Genomic DNA, 15,588 nt, shown 5'->3' with positions numbered 1-15,588 from the left:
GTGCTTTGTGAAGGGGAAGGAAAACATTCCTGGGGGAGGTGAGGGGCTGGGGGCATGAATGTGCCCTCAGTCTGGGTGGATGGTGCACACCCTGGAGGGAGGTGGGGGCTGGAAGCCGAGGTGGAGGGAGGAGGACCCGGCCCCAGCCAGGAAGCTCTGGGCGTGGGCAGGGCTTGTGGGAATGATTTCATTGGAAAGGCCTGCGATATTTTTTCCCCTCCTGTGTGTGGTTCTTGGAGAAAGTTGGAGGTGGTGGTGATTTCAGTCGCCTTGGCCGCGGCGAGCCGGAGCTGAGCAGAGGCACCCGGCCGAGCTTGCTGGGCAGCCCGCTCTGGGCCCTCCTGCCCGGCCCTGCCCGGCCGTCTCCACCTTCCTCCACACACCTCTGCCTCCCCGTCGCTCGGCCCTTTCCAAAACCCATTCAGGCCCTCCGTGTGCAGGGTTCTTTTTTGGTTTTTCTTTTGAAAAAGAAAAAAAGACTTTTTGAGAGGAGCGGGTGCTTCCTAAGGTCCCACTGCATCCTCCGCAAAGTGCTGAACTATGGAAATGAGTCGTTGGCATTTTTATTTTTTGTCGATTGGTTTATTTTTGAGCAGTGGCTCTTTTTAACCTCTGTGTTCTGCTGTGTTTCTTGTGTTTAGTCTTCGAGTGCTTCGACTGACCATGATCCCCTGGGACCCCTCCCCCCTGGCTGGGGTAAGTACCGAGTTCTGTTTCTGCGTCCTCAGCCTCCCGCCAGCCACGATGCTCTGTCTCTTCTCCGTGTCTTCCCTCCCCGCTCCGATGCCTCGGTTTTCCATCTCGCCTCCTCTCTCCAGCACACCCTGGGTGTGCCCGGCCCGAGTGATTACAGGTGATGGGGCTGGAAGGTTCGGGATGTGCTCAAGCCCCGCTGCGCCCCTGTAGCATCACCCGCCATAGCTAAAGGCTGTGAGAAAGACGTCCCCGAGCAGCTCGGGGACTGTTGGGTTTTGGTCTCGAGTTTCAAGGTGTCTGCTCCAGAATCCATCCTGTCACTAAAATATGTTGACGCTGCCTGATGCCCAAATGGATTTGTTTCAGGTCTTCTGTGACCATGTGGTTGGAAGGAGCTACCTTAACAAACCTTTCTTTGCAGCCAAGATGTTGGAGGACTTCAGTCTGATTTTGACTAATGGAAGGCACCTTTTTATTTGTGACACAGCCATGAAAGAGGCCGGAGGGAGGCAGATAAGAGGGTCGAGCTCCGGGCAGTGACTCTGTGGAAGTGCACCGTTGCTCGCTAGTGACGCCACGCAGGGTCCTCCTTGCCCTCGGCAGCTGCCTCTTACCCCTTCCACGTCCTTGGTGTGATTCGCCAGCACCGAGTGGAAGGATGGACACCCATGACTTAGCAGACATTATGGGCTTTATGGCTGTTCCGGGAAGGAGTGGTCACGTGAACGGTCATCAGAGAGGATGAGACTCGGTGCATTTCGTAGCTCTCAGAGCCGAGGCAGGGTTTTGTTCCATCCTGCAAGAGTCCCTGGGAGCTGCCTTCGTTGAGAGGTTTGCAGGAATCAGCATGTGTTGGGTTTAATTTATAGGTTAGGCCAGCCGAGGACAGTAAGTGCTGGTTTGGTGGTGTTCGTAGGTGGCATTAAGTTGGGAGGGGGGTGTGCTCCCAGCAGGGTGCTGGGAAGCTGACGACAGGATGGGCCTCGCCTGGGAAGTGCAGCTTTGGGGCTGGATCCTCTCGCAGACACAGCTGCTCCCTGGTAGTAATTTAAGAGGTTGTATCAACTCTCTTCAACCTGCAGGGTATCACTCAGCGAGTTCCCACTGCATTCCAGAGCGCTAGCAGGACCTTCTGGTTCTTCTTGGCGGGAGATAGTAGTTCGTGAAGCTTCCACACATTTCTTGATTTTCAGCTGCACACACAGATGACCCTCCTGGCTCCTTGGACCGATGAAAGGTGTCATGGGAATGTCAGAAATTGGCAGCAAGTCACAGCGAGAGGGTGAAACACTTAGGATCCCTGCCTAGGCATAGGCAGGGAAAAGCGCATCAGATTAAATAAGAATCTGAGAATCTGTAATGCCGTTTGACAGCTAATTACCTACAGCCAGGGACCCGGGTTTGTTTCTGGCTCTATAGAGGCAGGTGGTATAGCCCAGTCAAAGGGCTTTCTCTCTGTACCAGTTCTGCTAAGTGATGGTCACCAGGTAAGAGCAGCTGATAGAGACTTTGAAGCAGCTTCCAGATGCCAAGTGTGAAAATATCTGAGATGGGAACGGAGACGCCACGACCAGAGGGGGCAATGCTGTTTTTGAATGGTTAGGAAAAAGCCACTAAGCTGTAATAGTCCAGAACTGAGAAAAAGAACATTCTGGCTAAAGGCCAGTGTGCCTTCCTGATCACAAATCCTCAAGGCTCTGTGCCAGCTTCCCCAGGGCTGTGGCAGGGGCTACTGCTCCGGGGCTCGTTAAGAATGAGCTGCCAAACCGGGCGAGAACTGCATCTGTCGGCAGCCTGCTGTCAGTCTGCTGGTGTGCCCCTCTCCTGCTCCAGGAGAGACCCTGCGATGTGCCCACACACTGCCCTGGGACTCAGGACCCCTGGGGCTGGCTTAGATCCACATCTGCTCCTGCGTGGTCCTGGCTCCGGGCGTGTGACTAAATTCTCCTGAGTCCACTCGCCCCTAAAGTGAGGTCAAGCTAGGCGCTCATTTAAGGACTTTCGCTGCCCCCAGGCTGCAATGAGATTGTTTGCAGCAGGGAGGCAGCTCAGTTGGCCGCGAGCGGCCTCCACGCAGCGGCAGAGCCAGAAATGACGGCACAGGCCTCAGACCCGCTGGACAGATCCTCCGGCCCGGCGGTTAGCCTTGGCTTCGGCGCTTGGCAGAGCAGATGTGGAGGATCCAGTTCAAAGCAGTAGCTGCTGGGCTGGGAGCCGCCCCCTCCCCTGGAAACCTCTCGGGAAGCCTTCCTCCTGTGGGCCAGCCACACAGCCGTGCCCAGGTGGCGGTGGCTCTGGAACAGTTCCGGCACCTCCTTTGCTTTCTTTCCTTTTGTCTTTATTTTTATTTTATTTTATTTTTATTTATCTATCCAGATTTATTGAGGCATGATTGACAAATAATGCCTATTTGAGAATTTCAGCTGAGTCGCGGATACAAGTTAAGGCAGAGAGTCAGAGAGCGTGACCTTGGGTTGATCCTGGGAACGGGCAGCTTCCTTCTTGTTGCAGGGGATCGAGGGGCTGCTGGTCCTCCCAGTCCTATTCCTTTTGCAGCTGTCGAGTTCTCTGTAGCTTCTGGAACTGATTATTTTTATTTCTTTCATTTCTCCCTGTCATTGTTAATGAGGGAGAGCCATTAGCATCATTTGCGTTCAGGACAGAGACAGATTTGAAGGCTCAGGAATGTCCTGGGAAAGGTGACCTCTTCGGGGTCTGGGGCCTTGCCCCTAGCTTTTTCTTCCATCTACCCCTTTCAACCCCTCTCAAGGTCCAAAGTCACCAGCCAGGCTCGGGTCTGCCCCTGGAGCTCAGACTGCCACCCTTGGGGAGCCCAGAGCCACCATCAGTGTGTCAGTAACAGACAAGAGATTAAAGATGGGCCAGGAGCTGGGCGCGGTGGCTCATGCCTGTAATCCTAGCACTCTGGGAGGCTGAGGCAAGCGGATTGTTTGAGCTCAGGAGTTCGAAACCAGCCTGAGCAAGAGCGAGACCCCGTCTCTACTAAAATTAAAAAGAAATTAATTGGACAACTAAAAAAAAATATATAGAAAAAATTAGCCGGGCATGGTGGCGCATGCCTGTAGTCCCAGCTACTCGGGAGGCTGAGGCAGGGTGATCGCTTGAGCCCAGGAGTTTGAGGTTGCTGTGAGCTAGGCTGACGCCACCGCACTCACTCTAGCCAGGGCAACAGAGCGAGACTCTGTCTCAAAAAAAAAAAAAAAAAAAAAAAAGACGGGCCAGAGCAGAGCAAAGTATGTCTGGCCCCACCCCTGCCCCCTGCAAACACTCTCAAAGCATGCACTTAGGTGTGGAAACAAGATGGGCATTTTAAGCATCCACAGCCCCAGCCATAATTCATTTGCTCGTAAGCAAGATGGAGGTTTGGCTGGGAAATGAGAGTTTTAGAACAAAACTTTGCCTGTAAGCAGGAGAAGAGAGAGAACGTGGAGGGTACGGGGGCCCCATGGTGCAGAGTGCTGACCATAGAGGTACGGGGGGATGTGCAGCCACTCCACGGGGACCCTGCCTTGTGGCCTTGTAGGACAGAGGCACCCAGGTTGGCTGCCTCCAATGGACTGCGCAGTCACGGGACCAGGGATCAGCCCTGAGGGACGGGTGGGGGCCTGGCGGGCGGGAGGCTGCGGTGTCCGTGCCGCACACAGCTGGATGCAATTACGCCCCTGGTTTCGGCTGCGCTGCTCCGTCCCCGTTGCCACACCACCCCCTCCCTGCGACAAACCAGACAACCAAAGAAGTGCTTCGTCTGGAGTTGGAAATGTGTCTGTCCCTGCCCCACCCCCCCGACAAGGAAGGCCTGTGTTTGTCCTGTTTCCCAGTGACAAGTGTGAGTGGGCCAGGCTTTGGGCCAGTGAACGTTTCTAACAGGTTGGCAACGGGCAGAAACTCACACCCAGCACACAGCGGGTCGGAGCCAGACCGAAAGAACTCAAGATGTTTGAACCTGATTGTTTTCTCTTTCTTCCCCTGTGGCAGAGAAGAGACAGGACAACGGACGGGTGTATTACGTGAACCATAACACTCGCACTACCCAGTGGGAGGACCCTCGGACCCAAGGGTAAGCACTTGGGCTGAGTGGCCTTGGACTGTTTTGTCCCAGAGGGCTGATGTCAGGGCACCTTTGGCCACACGCAGGTGCCCCGAGACTCTCACAATATAGATGTAGTGTTGACCTAAGGAGAGCTTGAAAGTAGCCCCTTAGACAGACCTTCTTGGTGGATGGAGAGTGGCCCTGCTGGAAGGTATTGCTGGTTTTTGCACTGACTGTGCAGGCTGCTGACAATCTGATTGCAAAAAGGTTGGGGGCACCCTGGCTCCCCAACACCCCAGGAGAAGTCGGGCCGGGCCACTTGGTGTCTCGGTGTTGTGGTGGCTGTTCTGTGTCGTTCTGTCCACTCAGGGCTGGATTTTTGGCCTTGGGATAGTGAATGACCTCTCTGTACTGCAGAAGTGACCTCACAAATGGGGCCATGCTGGGCGCGCATCCTCAAGGCCCCCCGCCAAGGGCCCTGCAGAGCCTGGGGAAAGCAGAGACAGGCGGCACTTTGGGGACCCCAACCTCCTATGCTTTGAGGCCCAGAAGGTGGGGACAGCCCTTAACCCCCTCCCTGTGATTTCAGGATGATCCAGGAACCAGCTCTGCCCCCAGGGTGGGAGATGAAATACACCAGTGAGGGGGTGCGGTACTTCGTGGACCACAACACCCGCACCACCACCTTTAAGGATCCTCGCCCAGGGTTTGAGTCGGGGTAAGGGCTTTTGCTGGCGACAGCAGTGTCTGTGGGCACAGGCCCAGGGTGTCCTTGTCCCGCTGGCTCTGGGAGCCTGTGGTGAGCTCTGCTGCTCTTGCTGCCCTCTGGTGCCCAGTGTTGGTGTCACACTAAAGGGGCTGGGGACAAGGGACAGTCCTGTTCCTTCACAGTTAATGCTGGACGTATTTCTCTAAAAACAAGAGGCCTGGCTTTATTTCTAGATTTTGCTTTTTGCTCTTGAAAGATCTTAATGGCAGTCACTTTCTTTGTTGTGTGCCTTCCTTTACTCGTTTTTAAATTAACATAGCATGAGCTTTCCTTAGGGCTAACAAAGACAAACCATTCATTCTTTGAGAAATCACGTGGATTCTAGAACATCTTTGTTCTTCCCAGGACGAAGCAAGGTTCCCCTGGTGCCTATGATCGAAGTTTTCGATGGAAGTATCACCAGTTCCGTTTCCTCTGCCATGTGAGTTCTGGTCCTGGGACTCCCAGGGCAGCTGGGTCATTGAATTCTTTCGCCTGCTGTCCCAGCCCAGCAGCAGGTGGTAGAATGTCTGTCTTGGGTGGCCGCAAGATGCTGTCGTAACCCCGAGCTGGTTGTCTCTAGGAAGCCAGCTTCCGTTCCCAGGGACACGCTCTCGCCCTCCTGGCCCAGGGGTGTTGGGGATTCCTGTTCCTACAGACGGGAGACCAAATTACCACTCGTGGCCCTGATTTGAGGTTTTTCCCTTTTCTTTTCAGTCAAATGCCCTGCCCAGCCACGTGAAGATCAACGTTTCCAGGCAGACACTTTTTGAGGATTCTTTCCAACAGGTTAGAGCGTAATTATGGTGCCCAAGACCAGGGGCAGGCAGGAGCCCTCCACCCACCACCCCTTCTTCTACCACGTGGCCTGTTACAACCACACTGTTGCACATCCAAGGCATGGGCCTTGGTGACCGTGTCTGCTGGGGAGGTGGCCTTAGAATCCCCCTTTCTGCCCCCACCTGCCGTGGACGGGACAGTGACAGGCTGGCCAGACGCTCTGTCTCCCCAGATCATGAACATGAAACCCTACGACCTGCGCCGCCGGCTCTACATCATCATGCGTGGCGAGGAGGGCCTGGACTACGGAGGCATTGCCAGGTGAGCTCAGGTGCCCTGAGGCTGCACTCACTGTACCCGCTTTCCTGGGCTGCGGGTCCCGCGGCTAGAAAGCTGCCTCCCCTTTGCACAGACTCACTCCTGAAGCTCTCATGCATCTTCAGGAGTGGGTGCTGGGTGACGCTCAAAATACTGAATCAATGTGGCCGGTCCAAGTGGGCCTAGAGCAGGGTCCTGGGGTCCCCTTCTTGACTAGAACTAACCCCATAGTTACAGGGTTGTGGGGAGACTTGGGGGAGGGGCTCAGGACAGTGGCTCTGTTACCAATCACTGTGACATTATTTCTGTACTTTAACAACCAGTCCAAGAGCAGGTGCATTAAAATCAGCCCTGGGCTTCCCTCCTCTTGAGGCAGCTGGAGCAGGTGAAGTCAGGTGTCTCAGTGTGCATAAGCTGTGTCACGATCAAAAGGGCCTTGAGCAGGACTTAGCTGCGTGTCACATGCATGGGGTCACTAAATTGAAACGACTGATGTGACCCTGAAAGGAGCCCACAGCATTGTCTTGCCCTCAGCCCGGTCCACCTGCAAAAGTTAACAGCTCTCTGGGAAATGTTGCCTCGGACCACGGGGCTGAAGGGCCCCGGCAGCGGGAAGGAGCGTCTGGGCCCGTGGTGACCTCTCCGCTCACTGACCTCTCACGGTGGGGGGACGTCTTCTCGCTTGGTGTGGGGTTAACTTGCTTCTGATCCTCTGTTCGCTGGTGGTGTTGCCTTCTGCGCTGGCCCCCCGTGGATGGATTGTCCTTTTTCCGTGGTGACCTCCTCTCCAGGCTCTGCTTGGTGGGCTTCTGGTGTGGCTCGCGCCCTGTATGTGTCTCTCTCTCTGTGTCCTGCCAGTGGTTTTACCCTATGGTAGGTTACGTCATGCTGTTCTACCACAGGGTAGAACCACGGACAGGATACCGGGGCACCCTCTGCATCGAAGGACTCCTCGTCTGCCCAGCCACAAACAGCCCAGCAGCCAGGGACTGGCCTCCTTGGGATGTCCCCCTGCTGGTTTAGCTGAAGCCCAAAAGGACTCTGGATTCTGGCTTGAGGCTTGTACCTAGGGTGCAAACAGATGCTAAGGCGTGGGTCTTGGTCACGTGACTACGTGGAATTGTGGGAAAGGGCATGGTGATGGCGCCTGGGGAGAGGGGAGGGCAGGGGCAAGGGACGTGAGGTGCCTGTGGCGTAGCTGCTGGGAGTCAGGTTATGATCTAGAGGCAGCATGGAGTACAGTTTTCATGGGTCAGGAGTTGGGAACATGTTACCACGTGTTTATGTTGTGCTGAGTCCCCAGGCAGGGTGGAAGCAGGGCGGGTGCTATTCATACAGCACCAGCAAAGCAGGCAAGTTGTTATAATAAACACGTGGGTCTGTGATACTTCAACATAGTGCCCTTGTGCAGTGCACAGCCTTCACAACTGTGTGTGGTCGCCCACGGGGCAGGGAGCCCCTTTGCTATTAGAAGCTCTGGATGTTGTCATGTAAGGTCCTAGCATGCACCACCTGGGAGCCAACAGGTTCACGGGCAGGTTTTCCTAAGCATCGTCTTCAGATGCAGTTGCCGTCCTGGTTTGCCCAGGTCTGAGCCTGCCCTGTGCACTGACCAGCTGTTAGTACCGGTTGGCCCAGGCACGGGTCATGGCTCTACTCCCCAGGACACGTGTCTCCAGACTACCTGAGCCACGCTGGCAGAGAGCCATAACTCTGTTGTTCTTGTTTTTTCCTCTCTCTTCCCGCACAGAGAGTGGTTTTTCCTCCTGTCCCACGAGGTGCTCAACCCCATGTACTGTTTATTTGAATACGCCGGCAAGAACAACTACTGCCTGCAGATCAACCCCGCCTCTTCCATCAACCCCGACCACCTCACCTACTTCCGCTTCATCGGCAGATTCATCGCCATGGTGAGGGGCGCCAGGGTCGGGCTCCAGTCCCAGGAGTTCTCTCCTCTCTTCTTCCACTTCCTTCTGGAGAAGTGTGCGGGGGCACGGGGGCATCCGGTCTTCCCCGCGCCTCCAGGGAAGGCAGCCTGCGGGCAGCGTGGCCCGAACAGCAGCGCCGTGGACGCGCGCTCCCTCTCTGGCCTACGCTTCATCCCCACAGAAATCCTAACCTAAAAATGCAAAAGCTAGAGATAGTTCTGGAGAAACCAGAGCTTTCTCAGTGGCCACCCCAAGGGTACCGAAGGGTTTCCCATGTTGATTTGTGCAGTACTTGTCAAGCAGACGCCCAGGTCTCTGGGCCACAGACGTCACTAAATGTTAAATGTGTTCCCTGTCGGGGGTGTTGGGATGACAGGGCCTAGTGAACCATTGCTGCCCACCTGCTGCCTGTCTCTGGGAGGTGCCACCGTTTGTCACAAGCATTTGGGAATGTCCTGACTGAGACACTAAGGCTTTTTGGAAGGGGATTTGGAATTAACACTGGCTTAGAACAGAACCCCCGCAGACTGCTTGGTGCGAGGCGTAGGAGGCGTCTGCCAGAACAGTGCGGAGGGGGAGTCGCAGCGTCTGCATTGACCTAGAAACAGGGGCGCAGTGTGAGTTTGGAAAGGGGGCTCCTGCCCCGTTGAGTGTCTTGGGAGTGTGGAGAACCGGGATTGAGAAGCGGGGTCCGTGGGAGCCACAGTCCTGCTGCTACATTTGGTGGTTTGAGATGTTTCAGTGCTAACTTTCCTTCGCATCTCCCCCTGACTTCCCGAGTATCCTGCCCAGCTCCCCTCCAGGACCCGAGGGCCCCACAAGTCCATGACTAAATATGGCCCTTCCCATCGTCTGGAAGTTCTTGGCCAAGGTGCTGGGCTCTGGAAGTGGGCACATTCTTCCCAGGTCTAGAGACCCGCCTGGCCCAGCAGCAACAGGACAGACCAGTAAAACCCTAGACTATTACTCACCATTGGCCGCCAGCTCTCGCCACCAGTGGTGTCTGCATTATTTTTGGCTGCCTCTGCCACCCAGCCCTGAGTGCCAGTGAGTCAGGGCTGCCACCGGGAACTGTTCTGAACAAGTCCTTTCTGTGATTGTGGGGCAGACCTTTGCTAGACCGGAAGCCAGCCTGGCAGGTGTGCGGGGCAGCAGCGGGCCTGGAGGTGGGCTCCCAGGGAGGCTGGATCTGCAGGGGGTAGGGCTGGGAGTCCATCTCAAGGTCCCAGGCGGGACATCGGTGTTGCAGTTTCCCAGGCCCTCCCCCAGACCCCTGAGGTTCTAGCAGGGAGGGAAGGCAGGTCATGGAGGTAGGTTTTGATACTGCATCCAAGAGCCAGCCGTGGGCCGTGTCCAGGGAAGGCCAAACCTCTCTGCTGTGCCTCTTCCCTCCCCAGGCTCTGTACCACGGAAAGTTCATTGACACGGGCTTCACCCTCCCTTTCTACAAGCGGATGCTCAACAAGAGACCAACCCTGAAGGACCTGGAATCCATCGACCCCGAATTCTACAACTCCATCGTCTGGATCAAGTGGGTTCCCTCTGTCGCCCTGCCCTGCGAGCAGCCAGGTCTCTGGCTGGGGAGTGGGTTCCAGTGGCTGCCAGGGTGGTCCCTGAGCACTTGTCTTTGTGAGAGCTCGGGCAGAGAGGCAGCTTCTAGGTCCCCTATAGGGCAGTTCTGGAATTCTCTCCTTGCGTCCGGGAACTGTCATGTGCCCAGGATTCTAGGCCACCTGTGAGCGTTAAAAGTGAGTGATGGCGCAGGATCGAGGGGAAACTCTGCCAAGGTCGACGTCTTCCCTCTTGGTGTGCTGTGCCCCCAGGGAGAACAACCTAGAGGAATGTGGCCTGGAGCTGTACTTCATCCAGGACATGGAGATCCTAGGCAAGGTCACAACCCATGAGCTGAAGGAAGGTGGCGAGAGCATCCGTGTCACCGAGGAGAACAAGGAAGAGTACATCATGTAGGTCTCTAGCGCTGGGAGCTCTGTGCCAGGGACTGGGAAGGGATTGGGGTAAAGGGCAGCAGGCGGGTTGCAGAGAAAGGCTTTTCCACTCTTGTTTTGAGGTGTGGCCCGCAGTACATCACCCCCGATCCAAGACCCTCCCATTTGCCTCTGCCTCGATGGCAGCTGCTGTGCCAGGCACATGATGATGCGAGTTGAGGGAGCCAGAGCCCGAGGTCCTCTGCCCCTAACCTCAGGTTGCTCTTTTTTGCCATGTGGGAAGACCACGGGGCTGAATTTCTTTGAAGAGGCATCAAGCTTAGGTGTCTCCATTTTTCTCTTGACTGAAAGGACTTCCGTGTCCCGTGTGCTGAGATCCACTGTGTCACACGTGCTGGGGACACACTCCCCCGCGTCTGTCTTTCAGGCCACTTGGTCTGGCCTGTGATCTCCACACTCGCACGTGCCTGAGGTTCAGTCGGTGATGGTGGCAGGAGCAGGAGGAGCAGGTGGTGGGGTGAAGGGCAGTGATTTCAAAGACTGTGATCTCCAGGTCACTGTGAGTTTTTTAAGGTTCTACTCAGGGGCCTTCAGCACACTGGGTCTAGGTGTGCCAGAAGTTTCTCCGCTGATTTGGTGCCCCTGTGTACTAACGGCCGTGTGGTTTCGGGCTCCATCCATGGCTGCTCTTTGGTCTTAGGCTGCTGACCGACTGGCGTTTCACCCGAGGCGTGGAAGAGCAGACCAAAGCCTTTCTGGATGGCTTCAACGAGGTGGCCCCGCTAGAGTGGCTGCGCTACTTTGACGAGAAGGAGCTGGAGGTGAGTGTCTGGGTTGCTGGGCCCCTGGGCCCCTGCTTGTGGGCTGATCCTGCTCTTTGATGTGCTCACTGTACACTTACAGAAACTCACCCATAGAACCGCCGCTCCAGCAGGGCAGATGGGTTCAATTTGGGTCCTCAGCACCCAGCCCTCGCTGGATGCTTGTTTAAAGAAAGTAGGGACTTGCGTTATCCATATTGCTAAAGCTGCCGGCAATAGTAGCTAGTTGGAAACGTTTGGGACTGTTCCACCTCCTGGCGAGTGGAAGGCCTCCCCACGGGGAGCGCCGGCCGCGGTGCTGACGGCCTTCCCCTGCGGCAGCTGATGCTGTGCGGCATGCAGGAGATAGACATGAGCGACTGGCAGAAGAACACCATCTACCGGCACTACACCAAGAACAGCAAGCAGATCCAGTGGTTCTGGCAGGTGCGTCCCGGGCCCCGGTTAGACCTCAAGCCCAAGAACCCTTCGTCTTTGACCTTCCCCTCACCACCGCCCCCCTGCCCCCCAACCTGCAAAAGGAGGTGATAAGCCCAGCCGTGGGATGAATGGAGACTGTTGCAGCTGGTTTGTGGCCAGTGCATGTGATAGGAGGTTGTCAGTGGTCAGCCTTGGGCCAGCTGGTGTGCAGGGCAGGGGGTGACCTGCAGGTAGGAAGTAAAGCTGCCACTTGTGTGGTTCCCTTCCAGCCAGATAGGACGGGAAGGCAGTCCCTTGGCTCCAGAAAAATGGAATGAGCTGTCATCTTGGATATAATGAATTGACTTCTTTATATACATGGGTTTTGTTATCATTATGAAGTATGGCATACATAAGAAAATGATAAATATACATATTCTTAGTGTGTGTATGTAATTTTTGTGGAGGTGAAATTCATATAATATACAATTAACCATTTTAAGTATTTTAAGACATACAATTCTGTGGCTTCTAGTACATTCATACTGCTGTGCAACTGCCACCACTCTCTAGTTCCAGAACGTTTCATCTGCTCCAAAAGAAACCCTGTACCCATTAAGTAGTCACTCCCAGCCTTAGTATATTTTTAAAAGCAGAACTTGGATGCAAAGAGAATACCTGGCCTGAGGTGTCCCTGAGACCCTTTAGATGTCCTGTGGATTGGGGGGAGTGTTCTGCAGACACAACCTCTTGGAGAAAGCACCTTTGGGGTTTCTCAGGTTGGTGGCTGTCACCCCCGGCCCAACCTGGCTTTGTCTTCTCAGCCCCAAAGAGGGGCCCCGCTGACCTGGGGAGCTCCCCGTTAGGGCGTGGTCAAGTAGGCCACCTGATGTGCCTTGACGTGCGGCGTTCCAGGTGGTGAAGGAGATGGACAACGAGAAAAGGATCCGGCTGCTGCAGTTTGTGACCGGAACCTGCCGCCTGCCCGTCGGGGGCTTTGCCGAACTCATCGGTACGTTTCCCTTGCCCTGCTGGTGCCCTGGCTGGGGGTGAGGACAGTGTGTTCCTGGAAGCGGGTCACTGGGAGGGGGAAGAGCCCCTCTTCGTCCTGGGGCTGAGCCTGTCTGTGGGTGGAGCCAGAGGGCCCTGCGTTAGGAAGGGACATTCCTGTTGACTTACGGTGTGTTTGACCTTGGGTAACAGGTAGCAACGGACCACAGAAGTTTTGCATTGACAAGGTTGGCAAGGAGACCTGGCTGCCCAGAAGCCACACCTGGTGAGCCTGCTGGTCACAGTGGCAGATGGGGGAGCCTCATAGACCAGACGCCCCCCTGGGGCATCCCAGCGGGTGCAGCCACTTCCGAGCCTTGACTCTGGCAGCTGTTTGTGGCTCTGGGGTGTTGGGTTGGCGAGATGGGGCTGAGATGTGCCTGGGCTTCCACCGCCTCGGGCCTCTGACCCACCGGGTATCACTGTGCAGCTCCTCCCCACTGCGCAGCTGTCCTGGCCCCTTTCCAGCCCCCATGGTCCAGGCGCCTGCGCCGTGGGGGTCTGCTGTGTCAGCCCGTGGCAGTGGCGTGAGCTGTGTGGCCCCCTGCAGCCGGGCAGGGCTGCTGAGGGTCCTGCTTCCCTCCCAACAGTTTCAACCGTCTGGATCTCCCGCCCTACAAGAGCTACGAACAGCTGAAAGAGAAGCTGCTGTATGCCATTGAGGAGACCGAGGGCTTTGGACAGGAGTAACGAGGCCACCGCCCCATGCCCCCCAGCGCACATGTAGTCCCGAGTCCTCCCTGCCTGAGAGGCCATGGCCGTGCAGCCCTCGGAAGGTCCCCGAGGACAGTGGCCCTGCATGGGACCACCCTGTCATCACGCTGGTGGCAGAAGAGCCTGACCCCAGGAGGCCCTGCAGCCCCCCCACCTGCGGGTGGCAGTCTGGAATAAAGCCCCCAGTCACCTTTGGCCCCACCACCCATTGTGAAGTCTGGAGGGCTGACCCTTTCTGCAAAACTCTGCCCCCTCCCCGGGCCCAAGCCTGGGTGTGCGTGAGTGTGCCAGGGAAGGTGTTGCCTCCCCAGGGGCTGCGGCCGGAGCCCTGGGCCGGGTGGGCTGGTTAGGCAGGAAGGAGATCGGCCGCTCGGGGTAGCTGTTCTGGATTGGGAAAGCCAAGGGTCTCTGCCAGTAAAAGAGGTTCTGTCTCAAATAGAACTTTCCCGATGATCCATATAAAACGAAGGTGTGCAGGCAGTCTGTGGATCAAGGCCGATTTTACTTCCCTCCCTGGCGGGCTCCAGCCCGGAGGGCAGGGCAGCAGGACTCAGTGGCGGCCAGTTCGTTCTTTCTCAGCAAACAAAGCGTCGTCCGGGCTGCCTGGGTGCCAGTGGGATGGAAACAGCAAACTCCCTCAGACTTCCTTTGTCTGTTCATAAACTTGAAGCGTTTGTGTGTAGGGTTGCTTTTAGTTTCCTGGTGTGCTGCTTTCACTTTCTGTCAAGGAGCTGGTGGCCGCAGGTGGACGAACACAGCCCCGTGGGTCTAAGGGTTTCCCAAACAGCCACTCCTCTCAGGAACCCGCTTAGCAGTTCCGTGAGCTCAGGCAGGCCTGACCTGGCAGTTCGTCCTCATGGTGGCCTAGTTCCTGAGCTCGGCAGAGAGGAAGGGGTTGGTGTCCTGAGCGATGCTCCCAACCTTGCCGCCTTCAACAGAGAAGCCCCTTTGCTTGATACAGTCACCCAGGCAGCCCTTGCCGTGGGCGCGTGGGTCTGTGTCCCCCCGCCAGCCCCTGGAGCTCCCAGTGGGCCCGTGGGCCCCGGTTCAGGATGTGGCGCGGCCTGGCCGGCTGGACGTGCTCATCCTGCATAGATACCAGGCTTTATCTGCGCACAGGGAAGGAAAACCAGCAGAAGGGCCCTGGGCTGCTGCAGAGCCTGACTTGATTTTGGGAGTTCCCAGCAGCCTCCGCTGTGGGAATTCGGCGATTCCTGGAAATCTCCAAGGTGAACGTGCTCCCGTGGGGTGCTGGAGCATTGGTCGTTGCAGGCTCCCCAGTCCAGGCGCCCGGGGTTCTAGTGCCGAGCACCAGCCGCAGACCAGCTTCCTAGAACCCCAGACAGGCCCTCAGGCTGGTCGTGGGAGCCCTCCGAGGGTAGCCTCACGTCCCCAGACTTGTCCTTCTGAGGCCCGTGGAGGCATAGCCCGTGTCCGCCTGTTGCGTGTGCTGGTCCGAGTGGCCCAGCTTGCTGCAGCTCAGCCTGTTCTGTCCCTCTCAGTCATTTGCTGCTCCCCCTGCGGCACGTCCCCACACAGGCCGCTCTGTCGGGTGGGCTGGGGCGTAAGCTGTGCTGCGAGGTTTGGAAGTGTCAGACTTGCGGGTGTTCATGTGTGTTCATGTGTGTGCGTACATACGTGTAAATAACTGAAATGTCTATACGGAATGCCCTTCGGTAGCACTGGGTTGGTCAGCAGATTGTTTTGTGACGCCCGCCCCCTGCCTCGATATTGCCAGTTTCTTGTGCAATAAACAATCAGCAGCTATGGGTGGTGTTGGTGTGGATGTCTGCAAAACCTGTGTCCTCCAGACAGGTGGCCTCTGGGCTCCACGGACCCTCCAGACCCGGGTAGAGGTGGAGATGCTTATTTTGAGAAACGTGTGCATTGTTAACTGAGGCAGCCCTACTTCTGGGAAGGGTGGCCGAGTCTTTACCCAGGGATCACTGGCTTCAGCCCGCAGTCGGCTGCCTCACCATACCCTCTCGCCGTCCTCAGCCTCCGCCTGCCAGGCCTGGGTTTCTTGGAGCAGTCGTTGTGGGCAGCAGACCAGGAACAGCTGCAGGTTGGTGGGCTTGGGGGAGAGTGTTCTGGGCATTCATTCATTCAAGAGATACTTACTGGGATTTCACAAGTT

The 15,588-nt window shown here is 56.5% G+C and overlaps 1 protein-coding gene across 2 annotated transcripts in view; it reads left to right on the top strand.

The window, feature by feature from the left end:
• The window catches only part of WWP2 (WW domain containing E3 ubiquitin protein ligase 2), a 134,182-nt gene extending 118,962 nt beyond the window's left edge, over positions 1-15,220 (top strand). For both annotated transcript variants that reach the window (XM_012660496.1, XM_012660498.1), the window contains exons 11-24: positions 642-696; positions 4,693-4,774; positions 5,337-5,465; positions 5,862-5,937; positions 6,213-6,284; positions 6,508-6,596; positions 8,344-8,503; positions 9,919-10,052; positions 10,345-10,485; positions 11,168-11,288; positions 11,610-11,714; positions 12,603-12,699; positions 12,891-12,963; positions 13,328-15,220. In XM_012660496.1, coding sequence (XP_012515950.1) covers positions 642-696; positions 4,693-4,774; positions 5,337-5,465; positions 5,862-5,937; positions 6,213-6,284; positions 6,508-6,596; positions 8,344-8,503; positions 9,919-10,052; positions 10,345-10,485; positions 11,168-11,288; positions 11,610-11,714; positions 12,603-12,699; positions 12,891-12,963; positions 13,328-13,427 — 1,434 coding nt within the window. In that variant the 3' untranslated portion in view covers positions 13,428-15,220. The remainder of the gene's footprint in view (positions 1-641; positions 697-4,692; positions 4,775-5,336; positions 5,466-5,861; positions 5,938-6,212; positions 6,285-6,507; positions 6,597-8,343; positions 8,504-9,918; positions 10,053-10,344; positions 10,486-11,167; positions 11,289-11,609; positions 11,715-12,602; positions 12,700-12,890; positions 12,964-13,327) is intronic.
• Positions 15,221-15,588: the final 368 nt, after the last annotated feature.

Source organism: Propithecus coquereli, unplaced genomic scaffold (assembly GCF_000956105.1).
Source record: "Propithecus coquereli isolate 6110/MARCELLA unplaced genomic scaffold, Pcoq_1.0 Scaffold67, whole genome shotgun sequence".
Lineage (NCBI taxonomy): Eukaryota > Metazoa > Chordata > Mammalia > Primates > Indriidae > Propithecus > Propithecus coquereli.
The sequence above is the reverse complement of the archived record's forward strand: the minus strand, read 5'-3'. Positions and strand labels throughout refer to the sequence as shown.